The sequence below is a fragment of the Rhinatrema bivittatum genome, chromosome 4 (genome assembly GCF_901001135.1).
Source record: "Rhinatrema bivittatum chromosome 4, aRhiBiv1.1, whole genome shotgun sequence".
Classification (NCBI taxonomy): Eukaryota; Metazoa; Chordata; class Amphibia; order Gymnophiona; family Rhinatrematidae; genus Rhinatrema; species Rhinatrema bivittatum.
The window spans coordinates 170,702,369-170,729,017 of NC_042618.1; the positions used below are offsets into that span (position 1 = coordinate 170,702,369).

General features: G+C 43.9%; 1 protein-coding gene across 4 annotated transcripts in view; it reads right to left on the bottom strand.

Moving 5' to 3' along the window:
- CEP131 (centrosomal protein 131) overlaps positions 1-26,649 on the bottom strand; it is a 235,245-nt gene that overhangs the window by 56,418 nt on the left and 152,178 nt on the right. For all 4 annotated transcript variants that reach the window (XM_029599216.1, XM_029599215.1, XM_029599219.1 and 1 more), the window contains 2 exons: positions 11,943-12,050; positions 10,376-10,493 (listed from right to left, as the gene is read on the bottom strand). In XM_029599216.1, the coding sequence (XP_029455076.1) occupies positions 10,376-10,493; positions 11,943-12,050 (226 nt within the window). The remainder of the gene's footprint in view (positions 1-10,375; positions 10,494-11,942; positions 12,051-26,649) is intronic.

Here is a 26,649-nt window from a genome sequence, read left to right on the forward strand (position 1 = left end):
ACACCCCAGGTTGCCATAAGAGTTTTTAAATCGCTGTCGGTGGCTTTTTTGCCCACCGCCAGGGTAGTTACTATGATCGGTATGAGGATTTAAAACCGTATTAAAATCCCCCCCCATTAAGCAAGGGGCCTTGTATAAAATCACTTAAGGACTGTTCCAGTTGCGTAAAAAAATTCTCCCTGATTACTATTAGGCGCATATACATTGAGGAGGGTCATTAGAATATTGTCTAAAGTGATCACCAAGGTGATACACCATCTTACCTTATCCCTTCTACAATCCAAGACTTCCACTCTTAGGTTGTTGGCAAACATAATGCCCACCCTGCATTTCTTCTTCCCCTCACATGTGGAGGCCAAAAAGATCTGCGGGTATGCCCTATTCTTTAGGTGTTCCTCTTTTTTGAGCAAATGCGTTTCCTGAACAAAATATATAGATGCCCTATTGGCATCTTCAAAAAGCAACTGCCTCTTTCTAGGGTGATTAAGACCCTTTACATTTAGGGAGATAATGGTCAAGTCAGCCATGGGAAATACCTGAAAAACAAGCTAAAAAGTTCCCCAATCTTTGTTCCATCGTTATATGCCCATAAGTATTTATAGATAGCATATTCCATTGATACATCCTGTTTGGCTTTTCATATTCCCTCCCCCCCCCCCCCCCAAATAGTATTACTATGGAGGAACCCACCCTCACTATCTATAGTGAAGGAATGACGTCAACTCAGGTAGCCTACTAGCACTGCACAGCATAAGTGGTGCCCGTGCTTACATATTCAAATACCCCCCCTTTCCCTGTGGACTCATTACCCCCTCAAATATATATACCATACCGCCATCATGGCTCAGAGACCCTCAGACTCGCAGTCGGGAAGGCCATAGCTGTAACAGCCCCCCTGTAAGTTCACATAATCCACAAAAACCAGGCGAGTAGAGGATCTGTCCACAGGGTGTCCAATTATCCCGCTAAACGGTGTATGGGCCCGCGTCTTCAGGTAGTGCACTCGTTTCTGGGGAACTACGGCCATCATGCCTTTTCAGGTGCTTCCTGTCTTTGCCAGTTCTCTGCCATCGTGGGGCTTCTATGCGTCCCGTGGTAGTACCAGTCAAACGGTTGTGCAGTATCCGCGTTTAAGATGGCCTTACATATGGTTTGAACCAGGGCAACAATCACTCTATCTTCTTCCTCTGGAACTCCACGAATTCTAATATTATTGTGGTGGTGTCTATTTTCCAGATAAGAACATAAGAACATGCCATACTGGGTCAGACCAAGGGTCCATCAAGCCCAGCATCCTGTTTCCAACAGTGGCCAATCCAGGCTATAAGAACCTGGCAAGTACCCAAAAACTAAGTCTATTCCATGTTACCGTTGCTAGTAATAGCGGTGGTTATTATCTAAGTCAACTTAATTAATAGCAGGTAATGGACTTCTCCTCCAACAACTTATCCAATCCTTTTTTAAAACACAGCTATACTAACTGCACTAACCACATCTTCTGGCAACAAATTCCAGAATTTAATTGTGCGTTGAGTGAAAAAGAAAAGAACTTTCTCTGATTCGTTTTAAATGTGCCACATGCTAACTTCATGGAGTGCCCCCTAGTCTTTCTATTATCCAAAAGAGTAAAAAAACGATTCACATCTACCCGTTCTAGACTTCTCATGATTTTAAACACCTCTATCATCATATCCACCCCCCCTCAGCTGTCTCTTCTCCAAGCTGAAAAAACCTAACCTCTTTAGTCTTTCCTCATAGGGGAGCTGTTCCATTCCCTTTATCATTCTGGTCGCCCTTCTCTGTACCTTCGCCATCGCAATTATATCTTTTTTGAGATGCGGCAACCAGAATTGTACACAGTATTCAAGGTGCGGTCTCACCATGGAGCGATACAGAGGCATGACGACATTAGCCGCTTTATTCACCATTCCCTTTCTAATAATTCCCAACATTGTTTGCTTTTTTGACTGCCACAGCACACTGAACCGACGATTTCAATGTGTTATCCACTATGACGCCTAGATCTCTTTCTTGGGTAGTAGCAGCTAATATGGAACCTAACATTGTGTAACTATAGCATGGGTTATTTTTCCCTAGATGCATCACCTTGCACTTCTCCACATTAAATTTCATCTGCCATTTTGATGCCCAATTTTCCAGCCTCACAAGGTCTTCCTGCAATTTATCACAATCTGCTTGTGATTTAACTACTCTGAACAATTTTGTATCATCTGCATATTTGATTACCTCACTTGTCATATTTCTTTCCAGATCATATATAAATATATTGAAAAGTAAGGGTCCCAATACAGATCCCAGAGGCACTCCACTGCCCACATCCTTCCACTGAGAAAATTGTCCATTTAATCCTACTCTGTTTCCTGTCTTTTAGCCAGTTTGTAATCCACGAAAGGACATTGCCATCTATCCCATGACTTTATTTTTCCTAGAAGCCTCTCATGAGGAACTTTGTCAAATGTCTTCTGAAAATTCAAGTACACTACATCTACAGGTTCACCTTTATCCACATGTATTAACTCCTTCAAAAAAGTGAAGCAGATTTGTGAGGCAAGACTTGCTTTGGGTAAAGCCATGCTGACTTTGTTCCATTAAACCATGTCTTTCTATATGTTCTGTGATTTTGATGTTTAGAACACTTTCCACTATTTTTCCTGGCACTGAAGTCAGGCTAACCGGTCTGTAGTTTCCCAGATCGCCCCTGGAGCCCTTTTTAAATATGGGGGTTACATTAGCTATCCTCCAGTCTTCGGGTACAATGGATGATTTTAATGACAGTTTACAAGTTTTTACTAATAGGCCTGAAATTTCATTTTTTAGTTCCTTCAGAACTCTGGGGTGTATACCATCCGGTCCAGGTGATTTACTACTCTTCAGTTTGTCAATCAGGTCTACCACATCTTCTAGGTTCACGGTGATTTGATTCAGTCCATCTGAATCATTACCCATGAAAACCTTCTCCAGTACGAGTACCTCCCCAATATCCTCTTCAGAAAACACTGAAGAAAAGAAATCATTTAATCTTTCGCGATGGCCTTATCTTCTCTAAGTGCCCCTTTAACCCCTCGATCATCTAACGGTCCAACTGACTCCCTCCAGGCTTTCTGCTTCGGATATATTTGAAAAAGATTTTACTGTGAGTTTTTGCTTCTACGGCCAACTTCTTTTCAAAATCTCTCTTAGCCTGTCTTATCAATGTCTTACATTTAACTTGCCAATGTTTATGAATTATCCTATTTTCTTCTGTTGGATCCTTCTTCCAATTTTTGAATGAAGATCTTTTGGCTAAAATAGCTTCTTTCACCTCCCCTTTTAACCATGCCGGTAATCGCTGTGCCTTCTTTCCACCTTTCTTAATGTGTAGAAAACATCTGGATTGTGCTTCTAGGATGGTATTTTTTAACAATGACCATGCCTTCATCTTATTCAGCATTTCCTCTGAGGGTTGTTTTAATTGCGATATTTCCTGTGACTGCCGTTTTATCTCCGTAGCTTGGTCATCTGCGGCCTGCTCCAGCTCGTGCACTCGCTCCGCAATCTCCTCCACCTCTTTGCGAATGTCTCCTAACGTTTCCTGGATTTCCACCTTAAATGCCTGTATAATTTCAGCTTTGATGTCTTGGAGCCACGTTCGGAGTTCCTGTCTTCTTGGACTGGCTTCCAGATTCTGTTCAGCGGGAGTCTCGTCCTTAGGCACATTTTCCACTGCCATTGCTTCTTCCTCCCCCGAGGCCGTCGTTTTCGGCGCAGCGGAGGTCCTGCTGTAGGAGTACTCAATGAGGTCGATGGTCCTCCGTCAAGTTGCCATAGTCAGTCCGCAGTGATTTTACCAAAAATCAATCAGGTGGGGGGGGGGGGCCCATTTGCTAAATTTGGCACCGTTTTTACACCTCAGCTACACGGAGCTGAAGGATCAGGCGGCCATCAGTGAGGGCTCACGTCATTTCCCCACCATTCCCTCGTTTTTTCTTGGAAATCCAGGGCAAGCATGGAACACTGAAAGATCATAGCAATAAACATAGTGGTTACAGAAAAGATTGCTTTTGCCTTGCGGGACAAACCTGAACTTTATGATCAGGTTAGCAACCATACTGATAGTGAAGGAGACAGTGTGCTACTGTTGATTGATGTGTTACAGTGCCTTCCTGCTAGAGTTATTTTCCATATATTCTTTCTTCTGTGATATTGTTTGGTATACATTTGTGTGGTCCTAAAATAAAGTTACCGTATTTTGCGGTCCATAAGACACCCCTGACCATAAGACGCACCTAGGATTTAGAGGAGGAAAATAAGAAAAATTCTGTCCTCATGACTGGCTCTGTACGGAGCTCTCCCTGGAGCGAATATTGCGTCTCTCCCTCTTGCACGCTGTCCCCCTCCGCCTCCTCCCAACTCAGCCCAATCAGTATGGTGGCGCAGGTCAAATGCATGAAACATCTAATATATCTAAACAAATGAGAAGGAAATGGCCTGTACTAACTTTGATGCCATGTATCGTTTTCTGCCGGCAGAGCTTCAGCTCCCTGCCGGTCTGCTGTTCTGGGGTGCATCTTACTGCGAAGCTCGGCAGCACCCTGGGAACAGCAGACCGGCAGGGAGCTGTTTGAACTGGAGAGGCCTCCGTAGCACACGTGGTTCAAACAGCTGATGTTTGACCTGCACCATACTGATTGGACTGAGTTGGGAGGAGGGGGATGGCGCATGAGAGGGAGAGACGCTACATTCGCTCCCATAAGACGCACAGACATTTTTCCCCCACTTTTGGGGAAAAAAAGTGCATCTTATGGAGTGAAAAATACGGTATATAAAAAAATAAATAAAATAGGACATGAAATTTCCAGGACATAACCATTCTGAACCCCCTCTAAGACCAACTCATTTGAGGTAATGTGGACCCATTTCTGATAACATTTTGATAGACTGCCTACCTTCTGATTTGTAGACTGAGACCTTAAAACTTCATTAGGTACCACAAAATGACCCTATCGGAACTGAGTCTCCCCCTCATTGGAAGAGTAAAAAGACAAACCTATTAAGCAGCCTAGCCTTTTGACTGCCTAAGGAGCTTCCTTGCTTGTACCTCTTGGAACCTCTAAATCTATTACAGGTCTGCATTGCCCATGTCATCCCTTTAGGCCTGTTCTCCCGGAGTCTAGGTACTTTTAAATCTCCCCAAACCTTTGCCATCTTTTCAAGGTCTTCTCCAAACAATAAGATCCCTTTAAAAGGGAGTTTTTCAAAAGGAAAATTGGTTCTCACCTGCTAATTTTCGTTCCTGTAATATTACAGATCAGTCCATACCAGTGGGTTTTGCATCCCTACCAGCAGGTGGGAAACAAAACTTTGAGGCATTGCAACAGAGTGCCACCTGTAGTCCCTCAGTATTGACCTGTACCCAAGCCAAAATTAAGCTAAGCACCCTTCAAGCGGGCAAAAGGGATCAAATGGGTGGAAACCCCTAAAACTGTAAACTTGAGTGTCCACAACGAAACAGGAGAACTGGAACACCAGGAACCTGTCCAAAAAGATACTCCTGATAGTAAAGAATTTGCTACTAACTTCTTCACTTTCTTTTTTTTTTTTTTTTTAAAACGTAGTAGCAAAATTCAGTCTTTCGGAGTCAACTGGGTGGGCCTCTGGCCTGATCTGCGGTATTACAGGAACAAAAATTAGCAGGTAAGAACTAATTTTCCTTTCCTGAATATATCCAGATCAGTCCAGACCAGTGGGATGTACCCAACCACCCCTAAACTGGGCAGGAACTCGAAAGACCCGTGCGCACAACACTCACCAAAGGACGCCTCGTCCTGCGCCCTCACATCTAAATGAAAATTCTGGTGAAAGTATCAATCAAGGTCCACACCGCAGCCCTACAAATCTCCTGTGGTGACAGAGGTTGACACAGCCCAGGACGCAGCCTGCGCCCTTGTGGAGTGTGCTCTCAAACCCCTAAGAATCTGCTGACCTTTACAAATGTATGCTGAATAAATCGCCTCCCTAAGCCAACGAGAGATGGTAGCCTTAGAGTCCTTGTCCCCTTTCTTCACTCTACCGTATATGACAAAAAGATGACCGGAGAGACAAAACACATTCGTGACTTCTAAATAGCGTAAGAGAATCCGCCACACATCCAAAAGAAGCAACTCTCTATCCTGAGGGGAATCTTTCAACCATTCTAGAAACCCTGGCAGTTCCACCGTCTGAATGACATGAGAGGTAGACATCAGTTTTGGCACAAAGGAAGGCACTGTGTGCATTGACACCCTGTTGTGTAAATATGCAAAAATGGGTTCCTACAAGACAGAGCCTAGAGCTCCAAAATTCTCCTAGCAGAGCAAATGGCCACCAAAAACGCCACCTTCAGCATCAAATCCTTCAGGGTTGCTCTCTGCAAAGGCTCAAATGGAGCTCCACACAGGTCATGGAGAACCAGGTTTAGACTCCAATCTGGACAAATCTTTCAAACCGAAGGGCACAAATGCATTACTCCTTTGAGAAACCTGATTACATCTGGATGAGCGGCAAGAGTCTGACCATGAAACTTGCACTTGAGCGCACCCCAAGGCTGCCACCTGTATGTGAAGAGAGAGTGGTATGCTAAACCTTCAGACAACCTCTGCTGCAGGAACTCTAAAATATGCAAGACATCCACCACCAGGCGATCCAGCAGACACTGAAGACACCACACTTCAAAAACTTTCGAGACCCTAACATATGCCAAGGACATAGCTGGTCTCCTAGCCTGACGAAGTCTGGAAATGACCTTCTCAGAGTAACCCTTCAAATGCAGCCTCTGCCTCTCAAAAGGCAGACCGCAAGACAGAATTGATTCTCCCGATCCGAGAATATGGGCCCCTGACGCAGCAACCGTGGAAGATGAGCTAACCTGAGGGGGCCTTCTACGACGAGCTGCACCAGATCAGCAAAACACGGTCGACGCAGCCACTCTGGCACCATCAGCACCACATTCCCAGGATGCATTTCTATGCTCCTGAGGACCCAACTGATGAGAGGCCATGGGGGAAACATGTACAGAAGGATTCCTGTCAGCCAAGGGCACACCAGAGCATCTATGCCCACAGAGCCAACCTCCTTTCTTTGACTTAAAAATCTCTCCATCTTTGAATTGACTCGCGTCACTATCAAATCCAACTGGGGAACTCCCCACCTGGCACAGATGTAATTCCATGTCTCGGGGTGGGGGGAATTCCCACTCCCTTGGATCCAAGCTGTTGCCTGCTGAGGAAGTTCGCCTGCACATTGTCTACTTCCACAACATGCAACACTGCTAGACCTTCAAGATGGCACTCCACCCAAGCAAACAATCTCCGAGCTTCCAGTGCCATAGCATGACTCTTGGTACCGCTTTGCTGATTGATGTACACCACCGCTGTCGCATTGTCTGAGAACACCCGAACCATCTGCCCCCTGACCAGGGGCAGGAAAACCTCCAGGGCTAGATGAACTGCCCTCGTCTTGAGGCGATTGATGGACCAGGATCTTTCTCCCTGAAGCCAAAGACCTTGTGCCGATCAGCCCAAGCAAACCGCCCCCCAACCAGAAAGACTCACATCCATGGAAACCACCACCCAGTCCGGGGATTCCAGGCACATCCTCTTCTCTAAATTGAGACGAGAAAGCCACTACGAGAGACTGGACCTGGATTCTCGAAGCAGAGGCAAGGGAAGATGGTACCCCTCTGACAAAGGACTCCACCTGGACAACAGCGCACATTGCAGAGGCCTCATGTGCACGAAAGCCCAGGGAACCAAGTCCAACATGGAAGCCATGGACCCCAGGACTTGCAAATAGTCCCACACTGTTGGCACTGCCAGCCGAAGGAGACACTTCATCTGGGACTGCAATTTCACCACCCGATCCTGCTGCCAGGAAAACTCTGCCCTGCCGAGTGTTGAAAAGGGCCCCCAGGTACACCAAGGATTGTGTCAGTTCTAAATGATTCTTCTGCACATTTATGACCCAACCGAGCAACCGCAAGGTGATCACCTCCCTCTGGAGAGACCTCTCACACTCCTCTTCGGATTTTGCTTGAATCAGCCAATCGTCCAGGTATGAATGTACCAAAATTCCTTCCTTTGGTGAATGTGCATGGCACCGTCACCAGACTAAAAGGAAGGGCCTGGAACTGAAAATGCTGGCCCAACACCATGACACTTCTGATGATCTTTCCAAATGGAAATGTGCAGGTACGCCTCTGTGAGATCTAGGGAAGCCAAGAACTCTCCCTTGCACACCGCCGCTACTATAGTGCATAGATTGTCTTCAGATAAAAAGCAATTCAAGTCTGATCTTAAGACATGGTTATTTAAATGTGCTTTTACAGAGTATGATTCATCAGTAAGGAACACCAAGTAACTAATTTAAGAGCCATAGATTCCAGAAACCTTGCTCCGTTGAACTGCTAAGACCTTTACTATCTATATGTTTTATTATGTCATACTTTGTTTGCAAGTTTTATGTAGTTACGTATTAAATTCCCTTAGATTTATTCTATGTGATTTTATCTTTTCTTTTAACAGCTAATTATTTCGTATTCTTTTATTAGTATTAGCTGTTACTATATTATAAATTTTGTATTTCCATATTTGTATTAAACTTTGTAAACCGTTGTGAAGGTACATCTGATGTAACGGTACATAAATGACAATAAACTAAACTAGTCTGCAAAAACAAATAAGCATGGGAGTAACTTGCTGATTCTGCGGTGGTTACTGCCCTTAATCAGTAAGCTTTTCTGCTGTTGATGCAACTCCAACATTGCTCTCTGCTTCAATGGCAAGAGGTAATGGGGCATTAGACTCAAACAGCAACCAACAAGGGCCCTGACTTTGACAGTGGTAAACTGATAATTATAAAGGTGGCTTGTATAGCCAGCAGTTGCTACCATAAGCTCTTCACCCTAGCCTACGCCTAATTGGACTTAATCCTTCCCACCCACCCTGATTCAAATTATTATGTTTTTCACTGCCAAACAACCTTAGATTTTATCACTTATTACTCTAGTCACTTTTAATCGACTGTTATATGTTTGACTACTAATCTTATATTGATTCTGTTATTTAAGGTTTCTATGTCATAATGAGTTTAAATGAATAACATCCCAGTTCTTCATTTCCTTGTTCTCTGTAAGACTTACTTTCAGTCATTTCAATAGTTGTCTGTAAACCGAAGTGCTTAGTGATTTTTAGAGATGTGAATCGGAACTGAAATCCGAACCGATTCTGGTTCCGATTCACATCTCTAGTGATTTTATCTCTAGAACCTCGGTATATAAAAAATGTTAAATAAATAAAAATAAATAAAAATAAATAAGCTTGGTCCTTTTCTGTCATCATTTCTATGTTTCTATGATTGATGCACCAGAAAATCACTTTTTTATCCTGTAGTCTACTCCCCCAAGTGACCAGAGTTGTTGCTGATTTCCCAAAATACATCACATTGGGAATTGTGAGGAAAGTATTTTGTGTACATATTCTTTAATGAAAACTTTATGCTTTGATTGCTTATTCTCAGACTTATAAGTAAAGCTTCCATATTTGTAATTAAGTGTGCTGTGTATTCTGTAACATATAACCTACCACTCAACCACCTCCCCCTGCCCACCCCCCATTTTCCCCACCTTTCAACACTCCCCATTTTTATTTTTTGAAGGACAGATAGTAGGAAGAAGCTGCAGGCAAACAAGGGCATTTAATTGGTAGCCAGTTAAACCCTCTCCAGAAATGGGATAAACACCCTGGTCCATGGTGTGGCTCAACTGAGGGAAGGAGTGCTGGACTTTCACCTCTGCTGCTGCTACTCAATCCAATTCCTCTGAATTTAGCTTAACCTGACCTCAGTGCTCAGCATGGGATGCTCCTATCATCTGCTGGAGACAAAGAATACTGGCAGACTGAGATCAGCACGGAAGACTGTAAGGGATGACATCAGTGAGTATGTTACTCTGTCTCCATCTTCTGATCGGTGGGCAAAACCTATTTGTCTGGACGGTCTGGCTGGCTGAAGAGGAATATACCCCTTAACTCTCTCATCTCAAGAATAGTGGCAACCCCATCTTCACTATATTAACTGCTCAACCACAGCTCTCATACATAAGCTCAGCACATTTGGGAAAATGGATTGGATGATTTGGGAACCAACTTCTGGAGACTTGCAAACTTCTGTATGAATTGGATATCAATCTACAATAAAAAGCATGGCAGAAAGGATTAGTGGTGGGGATGGTGAGGGGGAAGGGGACAGGTCTACAAGTCTAGTTGTGCAATAGAAGTGATAAGTTGTAATAATGAATAAGTAAGAGGTGTATTTGGGTGGCTCAACTCCCCAGTTGTATGACCTGATGCCGTCTCTCCTGCTCCTCCTTGCTTTTCTCGTATTCTTCCTTCAACGCCTTGCTACTCAGGGAACAGTTCTCCTCCAACTGCCGTCTCAGCTCATCTAGTTCTGCTCTTTGCCTGCCAGGCACAAAAATATATTTGGTTCAGAAAAATACTCCTCCTCCCTCAAGCTGAGCCAATGTTCCTATTCAGCAGCTGTGCCAAAAGACAACTCCTCTCCCCCACCTGTTCTTAATAGAACATTCCCCTGATAAGCCACAATGCACATTGCAGGCTTCCACCTTCAGAGAAGCAAATGCTAGTGACAAGTTTGAGCCAATTATACAAGGCATATGGGGCTTATCCACTATAAAATCATATTTCTCTTTCTACCTACTTATTTACCCAGCATTTTGGATTGGTGAAACATGAACAGGTGAATAGCTTGGTACTGCACTTCTGGGCAGCAGAGTGTCAAATCTAGGGCAGCCATTCAACAGGATGCATGTGCAATGCAAAGGGTATGCATTCCACACACCAGACATGTTATTGCCAACTGGACTGGAACACCTTGGATATGTGCAAAGCCATTATACTGAAAACTGAACATAACATAACGTAAGAAATACCATACTGGGTCAGACTAAGGGTCCATCAAGCCCAGTATCCTGTTTCCAATAGTGGCCAATCCAAGTCACAAGTACCTGGCAAGTACCCAAACATTAGATAGATCACAAGCTAATATTGCTTATTAATTACCATAATAGAAGTTTATGGATTTAACCTCTAGGAGCTTATCCAAACATTTTTTAAACCCAATAACACTAACTGCTGAAATCACATCCTCTGGCAATAAATTCCAGAGCTTAACTATGCACTGAGTGAAAAATAATTTTCTTTGATTTGTTTTAAATGAGCTACTTGCTAACTTCATGGGGTGCCCCCTGGTCCTTCTATTATCTGAGAGAATAACCGATTTACATTAACTTGTTTAAGTCCTTTCATGATTTTGCATACTTCCAACCTTTCCCAAGAGTGATTAGAAAACACTAATGGAAGGTTAAACATAAGCTTCTTTGTATTTTCTGCATAGAAAATTTCAGCTACTGAGGGGAAAATTCTGGGAGGGACATGATCATATGACAGCATCAGGGAGGAATTCAAGACGACATGTTTATAGTCATGCTATTTACAGCAGTGCCAGGAGGTACTGCATGATGTATACATCTACCAGATATGCTAGAGAAGCAGAGTGTGTGCAATTTAGGAAAAGGATTAGGATCAGAGTACCAGACTTCTTTCTACAGGAAACCACCACACAATGTTTGGGCTTCTACCCTGCATACATTATTCATGTTTTCCTTTGAGTGACTATTCAGATTAAGTCTGTGCAAACTGTGAAGACAGTTGAGCTTTTATTATGATGTTTGCTACCCTGCAGTATTTGTTAATTCTCTTGGCTTAGAACAACATTTCAATATTGAACTGTCACATTCCTTCCATTTATCACTCAGTAATCTAGAAGTCATGGACTATACCCAATTTTTCACATCCCTGTGGCACTTCTCTGGGGCACTATCCTCCCACCTGGCTGCCTGTTGATTCAGACGCTCCTTCTCTTCTGCCACCTCACTGTAGAGTCTCCGTCGCTGCTGCTGTAGTGACTGCTCCTCCTGCTCCAGCTGCTTTTCATACCTATGCAAAAGAGGGCGGCATTCTCCTGGTCAAATTGCTCATCACTACCTCCTCACCCTTCCCTCATTGGCTTTGGCCATCTCCTACACTGGTGCCAGGGAGCAAAAGACAACAGTCCACAGTTTCCCATATACCTGGACTCCGGGGGTAGATTTTCAAAGGGATACGTGCATAACCCCCGAAAAACTACCCCTGCACATGTCGAGCCTATTTTGCATAGGCTCGGCGGCACACACAAGCCCCAGGGATTTCCAAAATGGGCGGTCCTGAGTGCTCCGGCACAGTGGCCTGTGCCGGGGCATGGCGCGCCGGCAACTCCTGAAAAAAAGGTTGTGGGGGGATTTAGTTAGAACTGGGGGGTGGGTTAGATAGGGGAAGGCAGGGAAAGGTGGGGGGGGGGGGGGGGAAATCGAAAAAAAGAGTTCCCTCCAAGGCCGCTCTGATTTTGGCGCGGCCTTGGATGGAACGGGGAAAGCCATCGGGGCTCCCCTTGGGCTCGGCGCGTGCAAGGTGCACAAGTGTGCATGTTATAAAAAGCAAAATTGCTTACCTTGTAATAGGTGTTATCCCAGGACAGCAGGTTGTAGTCCTCACATATAGGGTGACGTCACTGATGGAGCCCTAGTGCGCGAAAACTTTCTGTCAAAGTTTCTAGAAACTTTTGACTGGCCCTGTGAGGCCACTGAGCATGCCCAGCATGCCATGATATTCTCTGCCACAGGGGTCTCTCTCTAGTCTCGTATGTAGCAATAAGCTTTAGCAAAAATAAAATAATAAAAGATAACATACCCAACTCCGCGGGGTGGCGGATGGGTTTCGTGAGGACTACATCCTGCTGTCCTGGGATAACACCTATTACAAGGTAAGCAATTTTGCTTTATCCCAGGACAAGCAGGATGCTAGTCCTCACATGTGGGTGATTAGCAAGCTAGAGGCTGAGTCATTTTGTGGTGAAGCAACAGTAAAATAGATTGGATGTAGAAGGAGTTGAGATTAAACTGGAAACAAGTTCTTTAAGACAGATTGTCCATAGGCTGAATCTTGTCGTCCCTGCTTGTCCAAACAGTAATGAGCTGCAAAGGTGTGAAGAGAACTCCATGTTGCTGCTTTACATATGTCAAGGATTGGCACTGAACGATAGTGTGCTACTGAGGTTGATAGTGCTGTTACTGAATGTGCCTTTACTAGCCCTTGGAGAGGAAGGCCTGCTTTTTCATAGCAAAACTGTATGCAATCTGCTAACCAGTTGGATAGAGTATGTTTACCCACTGCTTTACCCGGTTTGTTTGGATCATAAGAAACAAACAGTTGAGTAGCTTTCCTGTGGACTGCAGTGCGGTTTATGTAAAAACTATTGCACGCTTACAGTCCAAGGTGTGTAAGGCTGTTTCTCCTTGATGGGAATGAGGCCTTGGAAAGAATATGGGTAAATATACTTACCTCTGTATTTATGTTTCCGAGTTTGGCACCCAGTTACATTTAATCGAGTTTACGAATGTCTCCCCAAAAGTTTTCCTGTCCTCCTGTGTTAATGTATTCCGCCCCTGAGGCGACTGTTTTAATGTATTCCGCCCCTGAGGCGACTGTTTTAATGTATCCCGCCCCTGAGGCGACTGTTTTAATGTATCCCGCCCCTGAGGCGACTGTTCAGTTCTTTGTAAACCGGTGCGATATGTATGCTATACAGGAACATCGGTATATAAAAATTAAAAATAAACAAACAAAAATAAATAAATAAATAAATCAATAAATAAAACTATGGACTGGTTCAAGTGGAATTCCGTAACTACTTTGGAAAGGAATTTTGGATGTGTACAGAGAACCACTCTGTCATGTAAGAACTTTGTATAGGGTGAGTATGTGACAAGTGCTTGTAACTCACTAACCCTTCTAGCTGATGTAATGGCTATGAGGAAGATAGTTTTCCATGTGAGAAATTTAAGATCACAGGAATCTATGGGTTCAAAAGGAGAACGCATGAGCCTTGTTAAAACCAGATTCAGGTCCCATTCTTTGACTGGTGGCCGAATTGGTAGTTTTAGGTGCGTTAAACCTCTCATAAATCTACTGACGAGAGGTTGTGTGGAAATTGGTGCATCTCCCATCTTGTTATGGTAAGCTGAGATTGCACTTAAATGTACCCTTACAGATGAAGTCTGGAGACCAGAGTCTGAAAGATGGTATAAGTATTCTACTAGAGAAGTTGTGGAGCAGGAGAAAGGATCAATACTCTTTTGCCTGCACCACAAAGTAAACCTTTTCCATTTTGAAGAATAGTTCTTACGTGTAGCTAGAAGCACTTGAGATACATTGGTGGAAAGATTGAGTGGTTGCAAAATCAAGCTTTCAACATCCATGCTGTTAGGGATAGGGATTGAAGGTTGGGATGGCGCAACCGACCCTGATCCTGAGTTATGAGAGTGGAAGCTACTCCCAGGCGAATGGGATCCCTGATCGAGAGGTCTAGAAGTGTAGGAAACCATACTTGTTGAGGCCAATATGGGGCTATGAGTATCATGGACCCCTTGTCCTGTTGTAGCTTCACTAGAGTTTTGGTTATGAGCGGTATCGTATAGTAGGCCTGAGTTCCAAGGGCGAGCAAAGGTGTCCTGGGCTGGCTGGTTTTTCTGTTTGTGTAGAGAACAGAAGCTGTCCACTTTGTGATTCAGGTGTGACGCAAAGAGGTCTATTGTTGGTTGACCCCAACGTTGAAAAATCCTGGTCGCTACTGAGGGATCCAGGGACCATTCGTGTGGGTGGAACTGACAACTGAGTCGATCCGCCATTACATTTTGTATGCCTGCCAGATAAGTGGCCCGGAGAAACATTGAGTTTGTTAGGGCCCAGGCCAAAATCTGAGCAGCTTCTTGACAAAGGAGATACGAGCCCGTACCTCCCTGTTTGTTGATGTACCACATGGCTACTGTGTTGTCCGTTTGGATTAGAACAGTCTTGTGTGAAAGGCAGTCCTTGAACGCATGCAACGCATAACGTATAGCTCAAAACTCTAGGAAATTTATTTGAAAAGTTGCTTCAAGCTTTGTCCAAGTACCCTGGGTTTGGAGATTGTCTATGTGAGCTCCCGAACCCAAGGTGGATGCATCTGTAGTTAGAGTGATCTGTGGGACTGGTTGCTGAAAAGGGAGGCCTTTGCGCAAGTTGTCCATGTTCGCCCACCAAAGTAGAGATAATCTTAGTTGGTGGGTCACTTGAATTGGATAATGAAGGGGTTGAATGGCTTGGATCCATTGTGATCTTAGAGTCCATTGGGTAACCTTCATGGCAAGCTGTGCCATAGGAGTGACGAACTGTGGAGGCCATGTGGCCTAGTAAGGTTAGAAACTGATGAGCTGTTGCTTGTTTCTGTGAGCAAATGGATTTTGCCAGGAGTGAAAGTGTCTTTGCCCGATCTACGGGTAGAAAAGCTCTCGAAAGGATAGTGTTCATGTCTGCACCTATGAATTGAAGTAGGAGAGACGGAGTGAGATGGGATTTTTGATAGTTGATGAGAAAACCCATGGAGTGAAGTAGAGAAATCGTTCGACTGAGAGAAGTGAGAGCTCCTTGTTGAGAGTGACTTCTGATGAGCCAGTTGTCTAGATATGGAAAAACATGGACACTTTGTTTGTGCAAGTGTCCTGCTATTACTGCCAGACATTTTGTGGATACTCTGGGAGCAGAGGCTAGACCGAATGGTAGAACTCTGTACTGGAAATGTTGATGGCCCACCATGAAGCGTAGGTACTTGCGATGAGGAGGGAATATTGGAATGTGAACGTAAGCATCTTGAAGATCCAGAGAACAAAGCCAATCTCCTGTTTGAAGAAGTGGAAGCATGGTGCCTAAAGAAACAATCCTGAACCTTTCTTTTTTCAGAAATTTGTTGAGATTTCTGAGGTCTAGGATGGGACGTAGGCCTCCTGTTTTCTTTGGAATGAGGAAATAACAGGCATAGAATCTTCTACCCTGCTGAGTCCGGGACACTAACTGTACAGCCCTGGCTCTCAGAAGGATGGATAATTCTGTTTGTAGATGAATTAGTTGAGATTCTTGCTGTGGAAAGAAGCTCGGTTGAGATTCTGGTGGAATTGAGAGGAAATTGAGTTTGTAACCTCGAGAGACTATGGAGAGTACCCATTGGTCTGATGTAATTCTTAGCCAATATGTGTGAATATAGGATACACTTCCTCCTACTGGCAGGTCTGGTCGAGGATTCAGGAGATGGACTTGTTCTCTGGCCTGTATTTCAAAAACCCGCAGCAGGGCCTGTCTGTGGAGGAGGTTGCGGGCGAGTGGTTCTTGGCTGTCTGGTTTGGGAACGGTGTTGTGGGCTGGTTGTCCTACCCCGAGAGGCTTGGGGGTAGTATCGCCTTGGTCGGTAGTATGGGCATCTGGCTTCTCTCCTAGGTTGTCAACGAGGAGGTTGTGTAGAGTGTTCTTGTGGAACCTGTGACAACTGGCGTAAGGTCTCTGTATGGTCCTTAAGCTGTTGTACTGCCTCTTGGACCTTTTCGCCAAACAAGTTGTCCCCCACACACGGGAAGTCAACAAGTTTATCCTGGACCTCAGGCCTGAGGTCTGAGGCCTTGAGCCATGCCCATCTACGAGCGGTGATTCCAGCAGCTGCTGTCCTGGAAGCCGTCTCAAAACTGTCGTAGGCCGCCCTCACCTCATGTTTCCCGGCTTCTAGGCCTTTATGGACTATGGCCTGTGCTGCTTCTTGAAATTGTGTTGGTAAAGAGGTGACAAATTCTTCCATCTGCTTCCAGAGATTTCTCTGATACTGTGTCATATACAGTTGATAAGAAGAGATTCTGGCATTTAGGATGGCAGCTTGATACACCTTTCTTCCCAGGGAATCTAGAAACCGGTGCTCTTTACCCGGTGGGGTTGATGAGTGTGGGCGGATATGCTTAGATTTTTTTCTGGGCAGATTCCACTACCACAGATTGATGTGGTAGTAGTTTTTGGTATCCTGGAGCTGCCTGTACCAAACATGTAGTGTCTACACGCTTGTTTACTGCTGAGACAGAACATGGGTGTTCCCAGATGCGGTGTTGGAGATCCAAGAGTACTTCATGTATTGGAATAGCCAATACTTGCTTTGGTGGGTCAAACTGCAGGACTTCCAAAGTTTGTTGCCTTGTATCTTGTTCTGCAGTCAGCTTAAAGGGAATGGTGTCTGCCATGTCCTGTATGAAGTTGGAAAAAGACAAATCTTCTGGTGGGGACTTTTTTCTCTGGTCTGGAGGTGAAGGCTCAGACATGAAGTCCTCAGAAGATGTTATCAGTCTGCTGATCATCCCAGGAGTCATCTGGATCGTCTCGCTGTGGATCATCAGAGGGGATTAATGGAGAAACTCCCTCCAGCGTTTTTGGTGGAAGTTTGTCGATGACATCTTGATATCTCTGTAAAAGACGCTGAAAAAATGCCAGATCATGGGGTTCAGGATCTTCAGATGGTGGTTGCATCGATGGAATTGTAGTTGGTATTGATGCCGGCACTGTTAGAAGTGTCCGTAATGGTATCGAAGACGTCGACGGTGTTGGCATCGAGATCGGCCTCGAGGAGGTCGACGGTATTTACACATAGATGGATGTCGATGCCGTAATGAATCTCTGTGCAGGCATCGATTCCATGCTTGTCGTCTGTGTCGATATCGACACCGGCATCGGCATATTTACCGGCATCGATGCTGTGTGCATCAGTGGAACCGCCGGAATTGGTTGTTGATCTTTTAAAGCCTGTATGACCGCTTGTCTGATAAGATCAGACAATTCCGGCGTTACAACTGATGGAACCAGAACAGTTGTAAGCGGTGGCGGAGGCTGAGGTATCAGATCCTGCACAGAGCCCTGTGGAGGATCTGGTATCGATGGTTGCGGTAGAAGAGGCCCAGGCGCTGAGGGAACCGATGTTTCTTGGTTCCGTGGCCGCTTCGCTGTCTATTCCTCCTGGGGAATGGAACTGGACGTCGATGTTTGGTTTTATGTTGATCGACAGACTTCATCGATGCTGTGGATGTCGGTGGGGAATGATGATGTCCCGATCCTTCCGGGTGAGGTTTTTTTTAAGTAAGATGCGCTTAGTAGCTCCGGCTGGAGACGACTTTGATGACGTCGAGGGAGATGGTACAAGTTGTAGGTGGAACAAATGTTCCATTTTCTCTTGCCTCGCTTTCCTTCCCTTCGTCGTCATCTCTGCGCATTTTGGACAAGTATTAACATCATGCTTCTCACCAAGACACATGACACACTAAGTGTGGGTCGGTGATAGACATTGTCCTGTTACATACAGGGCATTTTTTGAAGCTCATAGCCATTTTTAAGTCGACGGCCGTCGATGAAAAAATGAGAGCTCGTGAGAAAAAATTATTTTACTCAAAGAGCAAAATATGAGACCGAGGTACTCACCAGCCGGTGGAAAAACCCTGAGAGACTCCGATGAGAGAGAATATAGAGAAATTTATGTGACTTTTCAGTCAGAAATTGTTGTGAGAGACTCGCAACGGCTCCTGTCCCGCGATGCCTATAGCAGTGCGGAAAAACGAAGACTGAAGAGAGACCCCTGTGGCAGAGAATATCATGGCATGCTGGGCATACTCAGTAGCCTCACAGGACCAGTCAAAAGTTTCTAGAAACTTTGACAGAAAGTTTTCCCACACTAGGGCTCAGTCAGTGACGTCACCCATATGTGAGGACTAGCATCCTGCTTGTCCTGGAATAATCAGGTGTACATTTGTATGCGCCGCGTGCATAACATTTTAAATCTGCCCCCGGATGTCCAAATGAGTGTGACCTCTACAGAATGTCACAAGTTCTGTCTCCTTTCCTTCTTCTCACAGTGTTCTGTCCAATTAAAATTCATATCATGAAGATTAGAAATGTTTTCAAAAAGTTCTGAATTTCAACCTTCCCTAATTTCTCCATTTCCAGCTTGCATGTCATGAAGATCTCCAGCTGATTTTATTCACACATAATCAGCTGCAGACTTCCACATAAATCTCAGGAAAAAACTACAGCAGAATCATACTAAGAAACTTGATTCTCTGTTGATAAGCAGGCTGAATTAGACATGATCTGTGGGTGACATCCAGAGGCACTAAATGGACTTCTCTTCAAGTAGAGCTTTGAGCTCTACTGAGCATGTGCAGGAGTTCCCATATAAGCATTGCCCCGTAAACCTCTTCAGCCTTTTTTTTGGCTGAGTACAGCCCCTATGTGTATTCAGTCTTCAGATTTTTTTTTTCAGAATCCTTTAAAATTGTTTATTTTATTCAGTTTCTTCACTTTTAGTTGCCTTGCTGCTCTGTAACACCCACAACAGCACTTTTCAGTACTACAAAAAAAAACCCAAAAACACACACAAAAAAGCCAAAACAGACTTGAGCATCCTCAAAATGGCTGAAGAACGACAGCCATAGTAAGATGGAACACCTCACAACGTCAGAGGACCTGCTTAAGTATCTTAGAAGAAGCAGTAGATCCTTCATCTGCAGTACAGCGTCATCTGCCAGCTGGGAAATGAGTTGAACAGGAATTCCTCATTACCTCCCCCATCGGCCTAAATCAAAGTCACAGGGTCGAGTGTTACTATCTCCCTATACTGAACCGGAGCCTACATCAAGACACTTCAATGCATCAAGGGATATGCATGGTACATTGTGGGTCACACTCTATGCACGGTGCACCAATGGATGAGATACACGGATGGTGTGCACTGGGGTACTGGAAGCATAGAGGTTCTAGAAGCAGCTGTATGCATCTAGGCTACCTGCTGAAGGTCTTATCTTATCTGCACCAATCACCACAGCCCTCATTCATTCTATGCTAACAGTTTGCATCTGATTAGACACTTCAGCTCCTTTAAGCTTTATACTGTGGTTTGCCACCCAAAAAATATAAAAAAGGAGAAACTTTCTATTGAGGTAAAGGAACCTATCCTTGTCTGTCACTTACACCAGATCAGATGGCATGTCAGTCGCTCGACCAGACTATGCCGGTTTAAGGTGAAAATGTCTTTGCTTTGTCATTTAAAAAGAAAGAATAAATCACCTGGTCCTCCTCAGCATTGCTGCAGCGATTCCTCAGACCAGCAAACACTTCTTCAGAAGCCTTGATACAGGGTTCTTGATCTTTTCACACAATGGCAGCAGAATCAATGTTGCACCTGGTCGCAGACGGCTGCGCCCTCACTGTCTCACCTATTTTCTTTTTCTTTCCTCTCCTCTGGGCAAGATGGCTGCCTCCGCCTCACCTCGCCGAGCTCCCAGCGTCCCCGGACCGGCATGGGTGATTGCGTTCGCCATTCTTACACTGAGGTCACTTAGGATGCGCGCGTCGCCCTCCCTTTTGAATACGTCATGGTGGGAACCTCGGGGGCGTCTCCATCGCATGACGTCACTACCTTCGGGTATTTAACCTCCGATCTCCAATCCAGCTATGAGGTAGCAAGGATTCCGGTCCAGCGAATTTCGACTCTCTCAGAAGTGTCCGCTCTGAATTCTCGCTCCTACCTACCCTCCGAGGTTATGCTGACTTTCCTAGGACGCTCTAGGAAAGTCAGCTCCTCGGGGGCCTTGTCGTTCCTACCTACCCTCTGGGATTTCGCTGCTCCAGCAAGGACGCTCAAGGCACCCAACTCCTCGGGGGTCTTGCTTCACTCCTATCTACTCTCCAGGTTACCCTGCATCTACAAGAACGCCTAAAGGTACTCGCTCCCCGAGGGCCTTGCCTCGCTCCTGCCTACTTCCTGGGTCGACCTGCTTCTACAAGGACCCTGGCCTTGCCTCACCGCTACTTTCGCGCTGCGGAGATCATCTCTCCAATAGCATTACCAGCCTTGTGAGTACCCTCACTCTTCAGTCTCTCTGCCTTGTCTCACCACAGAACAGATTTTTGGCATACTCCGCTCCTCGGACCACTACCAGATCTACCACTGCTGGCTACGTCATCTGTGACTGGGTTCTCTGCCTACCCCGCTCCGTGGACCACTACCGGACCCCTCTTTTTCCAGAATCGGATGAGACCTCCTCTGCACTTACTACATCAGTGCTTAGGCTGAACACTTCCATCTAGGACTACTCCTTGGCTGAAGAGAACTGCCTGCTCCACGGGAATTGCTCTATTGCTGTCTAATAAAGCTTCCATTCTTTCTGTGTTGTTTACTGTAGAGCCAGCCTATTGCTGTATTTTCCCCATGGGGCCACTCCCCGTGGGAGGAGTCATCAATATAGCAACCAAGGGCCCACAGCCATGTCAAACCCACAACAATCAAGCTGTTCAGAGGTGGTTGACCAGGGGATGTTCCCCTCTAAAGCAAGGGTTCTACAAATACACCTCCTAACCCATTTCTGGATATGCCCGACATTGCACTGGAACATCTGTCATGTTCAAATTTCATGGAACAGATAGGAATAAGGCTTAGGGCCTAATTTTCAAATGCATTTACACACTTAGAACAGTGCATATGCAATTTACTCACATTAAGTGGCTTTTTAAGGATTGCATCAAGATATGGTATTGAATTGTCCATATTGTTTTATCCACATTAAGTGCACTTAATGCAGGTGAATACTTTTGAAAACTGTTCTGATAGTATGTTACTTTTATACAAGTAACTCCTTTGAATAGTCACCTGTTAGTGTCAAAGACACCTGCACTGAAATCTTCATGTCCTTCCAGATAATGGATGCTCCATAAGAGCCAGTAACTCTCCTGGTCTACAACATTCTAAACTGTTGGCAAATGAGAATGTGGAAACACCTATTTCTGACATTCCTACGGCTACAAAGCTGAATCTCGAATGCAGAGTTCAAACTCTCCAAGATTCGGAGTCATCCAATTGTCACATCAGTCAGTTGTTATTGAGTCTGCCTTAATAAGGCTATTAGATTTTCTTAGCAAGGAATTTTTCCAAAGTTCCATGTTTATTGAATGTATCTCCAACATGCCCGCAAATGTATTCAAAATCTGAAGGTTTTCTGCAAATTGCAGAAAAGGAGGGGGTGTCTTATTACCCACAACTGCTTTTGAAAGCTGAAGAGTGAATTCATCACCTTCTTTGTTATGTCTACAAAATTTTTATTTTTTTTTTAATGAATTTTCAAAATTACAATTCCAAGAATACACTTGAAAGGTAATGCATATAGCAAAGAAAATTTCTTTAGAGAAAAAGTAATAAAAGAAAATATATAAATGTTACATGCGTCTCAAGTCCACAATTTGAAGAGATCCAACTACACTACCCAAAGAAAAATAGTATCAATTCCAACAACCAGGAATAACTAGCTCAAATGGGGTAGCTTTACACAATATGAGAGGACGATATACTGGAACATATGCTCAACATGCAGAAACTGGTGATGAACAAGACTGACCTACTTTGACAAAAAAGCTGTTTATTGCAAAGGTTGATAAACATAAGAAACCTCAGAAATCTTTATTATTTTGTTTAAATCATTTTATTAGGAAATGGCACAGTTATCCATACATTAAAGGATATGAACAATATTACAATATCATACATACCGTACAATGAAATACTATTGAATTATTACAGAACAATTCCAAATTCAAAATAATGCAACAGGACAGAAAGGGGAGAGAAGAAGAAAAGTTAGAGAAAGAGGAAAGGAAAAGAAAAAAAAGGGAGGGGGGAGGAAGGTGACACCGGTTAGACAAAGCGAGGAGACCTCAATATGCATGGACACAATGGTACATATCCAACATAACCATACCAAAGCATCTTCATAGAATAATAGGGCTATAATGATTCCACATAATTGTCAAGGGGTTTCCAAATTTGGGCCCAAGTGGATGCTCGCCGATATTTAATCACCATAGCTTTCTCACATATACTATAAAGATAAAGAGTTCCACCAGAAGTGAACAGAGAGCATATCACTATGCTTCCAGTTAGCCAAAATAAGGTACATTGCCACCCTTAGCAAAAAGTCTAATAGTTTTCTATGTGGGGGGATGAGGTGTAGGGACATGTCGGCCCCTCGAAGGATGACTGACCGATATGTTAAAGGATCAGTCATTTCAAGAATTTTAGAAATAGTCACCCAAATTTGTTGCCAAAAAGAGGATATCAATGGGCAATAATAGATCATATGAGATAATGTGGCATTAGGCATGGAGCAAGACCAACATGCATGAGATGGGGTTAAGCCTGCACAAAAAGTTTCCAAGGAGTCCAGACTGCCCTATGGAAGACAACAACAAAAAAAAAAAAAAGAGGTTTGAGTTAAACTAGAAAATAGTGAGACACGCAAAGTTCCTGTCCAAAATCGTGTCCGACAATTGGTCCAATTTCAGACGCCCATAAAGCTTGCAAACCAGCTGATGGATGCGGAAGAGAGACCTTCAGAAGTTTGTACAGCCTAAAGGCTAAATGGCCCCTTGGTCCATATTCGCAGAAAACAGAATATATAGCAGGCAAATCGGCCATGCGAAAGCATAATAGAGGAGAAGCATTGAGTGCATGCCGAAGCTGTAACCAGGCATAAAACTGAGATTGCGGGAGGGAAAACTTCGTCTGTAATTCAGAAAAGGTAAGGATTCCACCCGTAGAATAGAGGAAAGGAGCCATAGCTTTTGTGTTGCCAACTATGCCAATCAAGCGGATGACCGCCGATTAATATTAGAGAATTATGCCATATAGGAGTTTATTTAGAAAGCTTCCAAGTGGGATTTCAGGAGGCGTATCTCTGTTTGAATTCTGTAATTGCTCGGTGGAAGGAGCATAGTATGGGATTGGGATGCCTTCTAAAGGGAAGGGAAATAGGGCCCGTTCGATAGATAGCCATCTAGGAGTATCAATAGTAGGGAAAGGGTGGGAAAACCAGTGATACCCCTGTTGTAATATTAATGCCATATGGTAGAGATAAAAATTGGGAAAATTAAACACCACCACCCCCCCCCCCCACCACCACCACCACACACACTTTTATCTGCTTTTAATTTAGTTAAAGCAATATGAGGCACTTTGTTATGCCATAAGAACCATGAAAGGAGGCAGTCTACTTGTTGATAGAAATTTTTAGAAAAATAGGTATCATGGAATGTATGAAATTTATGCGAGGAGCAAGAACCATTTTTATGGTATTGAGTTATCCCACCAGGTCAAATGTAATGGAGACCACTGTAGGATGGCATCACGGAGCCTTTGTAATAAAGAACATTCACTACGTAGTATGGTAGAACGTACAGAGTCATAAAAATTGACCCCCAAATATTTGAGTCCTCAATGAACCTTCCGGACTGAATATTCTGAAAGGTCTGACACTGCCCCATGGACTTTCAATGGAAGCATCTCAGTTTTATGCCAGTTTATTTTATATCCAGACATAGTGGAATAAATTGAAATGAGATCCAATAGTGGAAGGAGAGACATAGTAGGGTTCATTAGATATAATAAAACATTAGCATAAGTGGATAGTTTGTAAGATACATCAACAATGGTGGCCCCCATCAAATTAGCATCCTGCCGAATCACCAGTAACAGTGGTTCCAAAGCCAGGTTAAAAAGGAGGGGGGAAAGAGGGCAGCCTTGTCGAGTGCCTCTATGTAAGGAAAAGGATGGAGTTGCACGATTATTAATATAAAGACATGCTGTCAGGGAGTCATACAGAAATCGGATCCAGGAGATAAATGAGTACCCAAGACCAAACCAACTAAGTGTTTCAAATAAAAATTTCCATTCTATACGATCAAAGGCCGTTTCAGCGTCTAGAGATAATGCCAAATTGGGGAGGGAGGAAGAATTAGATTGATGCTCCTGTATGTGAAAGAAAAGGTGACTATTGTTGGAAATCAGCCTGTTCTTGATGAAACCTGATTGATCTGGGTGAATTAAAAAACCCATCACAGTAGCTAACCGAATCACTAAGATTTTAGCAAAAATCTTATAATCAGTGTTCAACAAGGAGATGGGCCTATAATTAGAGGCATGTGGGTCCCTTCCTGGCTTTGGGAGCACTACAATACAGGCTTCTGAAAAGAAGGTAGCAGCTGATGAGAGATATACAAGGAAAAAAAAAGTGTGTGAATATGGAACTAAGTCTTTTTGAAAAGCTTGATAGAAGTCTACATTGAATCCATCAAGACCGGGTGCTTTCCCTTTAAGAGAGATGAGATATAGCTTCTGCCTCCTCTTTACATGTGATAGAGCTATCTAATACTTCTTTCTGATCATCCGTCAGCGAGGGATGGGAGAGCCTGGAAAGAAATTGGTGGATCGTCGAATCAGATGCAACAGATTCTGATCTGTAAAGTCACTAAATACTTACAAAATATCATTATTTGATGTTAGCGACAATCCTGTAGATGAAATTATATGGGAGATACTTTTTTTTATCCTTCCGGCACTTGAGGTATGAAGCTAGCAAGTGGCCACATTCGTTGTTCTCAGCATAATATGCTTTTTGATTGAATAAGGTTAAATTCACCTGGGAGTTCAACAGCTTGTTGTATGCGTATTTAGCCTTCAACAGTAAACTCCAGGTAGCAGGTGATGGAGAAGCTATATGAGATTTTCCAGAACAGATATTTCCTTCTGTAAGGAGTTAAGGGCAGTTTTTTGTGTCTTTTTGTCGAATACTATAGCTCATATCACCCAGGATGGTAGCCTTGAAAGCAGCCCAAACGGATGTGAAATAGACATCTGGAGTGATGCTATGCAAAAAGTATTCTGAAATCTTATCCTTTAGCAAGACCAAGAAGGCATTGTCTGCTAATGTCGTCGAGTTGAATCTCCACCGAGGGCCTTCTATCACAGGAGAGACTAGGGCGTAGTTAATAGAGACAGCAGCATGGGCCATTACGAGAATAGGGTGTATCCATGCAGACTGAATGCAAGGCAGCATAGATCTGGAAATTAAAAAATAATCAATCCAGGAGTATGACAAATGCAGAGGAGAGAAGTAGGTGAAGTCCTTATCTGTAGGGTGTAACACGCGCCAAGGGTCAGATAACCTATAAGAATCCATAAGACTTTGTAAGGCCTTACTAGCCTTTGAGTAAGAGATTTGGACTGTTTGCTTATCAAGAATGGGATTCAGGGGTAGATTAAAGTCTCCGCTAATAACTAAGTTTGTAGATCCCATTGTAAGAAGCTATGCAAAGGTTGCATGGAAAAAATCTGGGTTGTCCATGTTGGAAATATATATATATATATATATTAAAAATGTATGAGCCACCACTGATGGACACATTAACGGCAATCCAGAGACCTTCTGAATCAGAGGATTGTTACAAGATTTGCAAGTTCAATTTTTTATGGAATAATATAGCCACTCCTCTTTTTCTGTTGTATGCTGGATTGTAGCAGGACTTCGCCTACCCATGCTTGTTTAAGCTTCTGAGACTAGGGCTCAGAGAGGTAGGTCTCTTGAAGAAAGGCGACGTCCGCTCGTAAAGACTAAGTGAGTATATTTCTCCTCTTAATTGGATGGGAGAGCCCGTTGACATTTAAGGAGATCACTTGAAGAAATTTGCCCACAGAAGCCAAGATAAATATAAGGCAAAGGTAATAAGATGCAGCTGATGGCAATAGGACTCCTCATAAATAGTCTTCCATTCTGCAGTTGGGCAG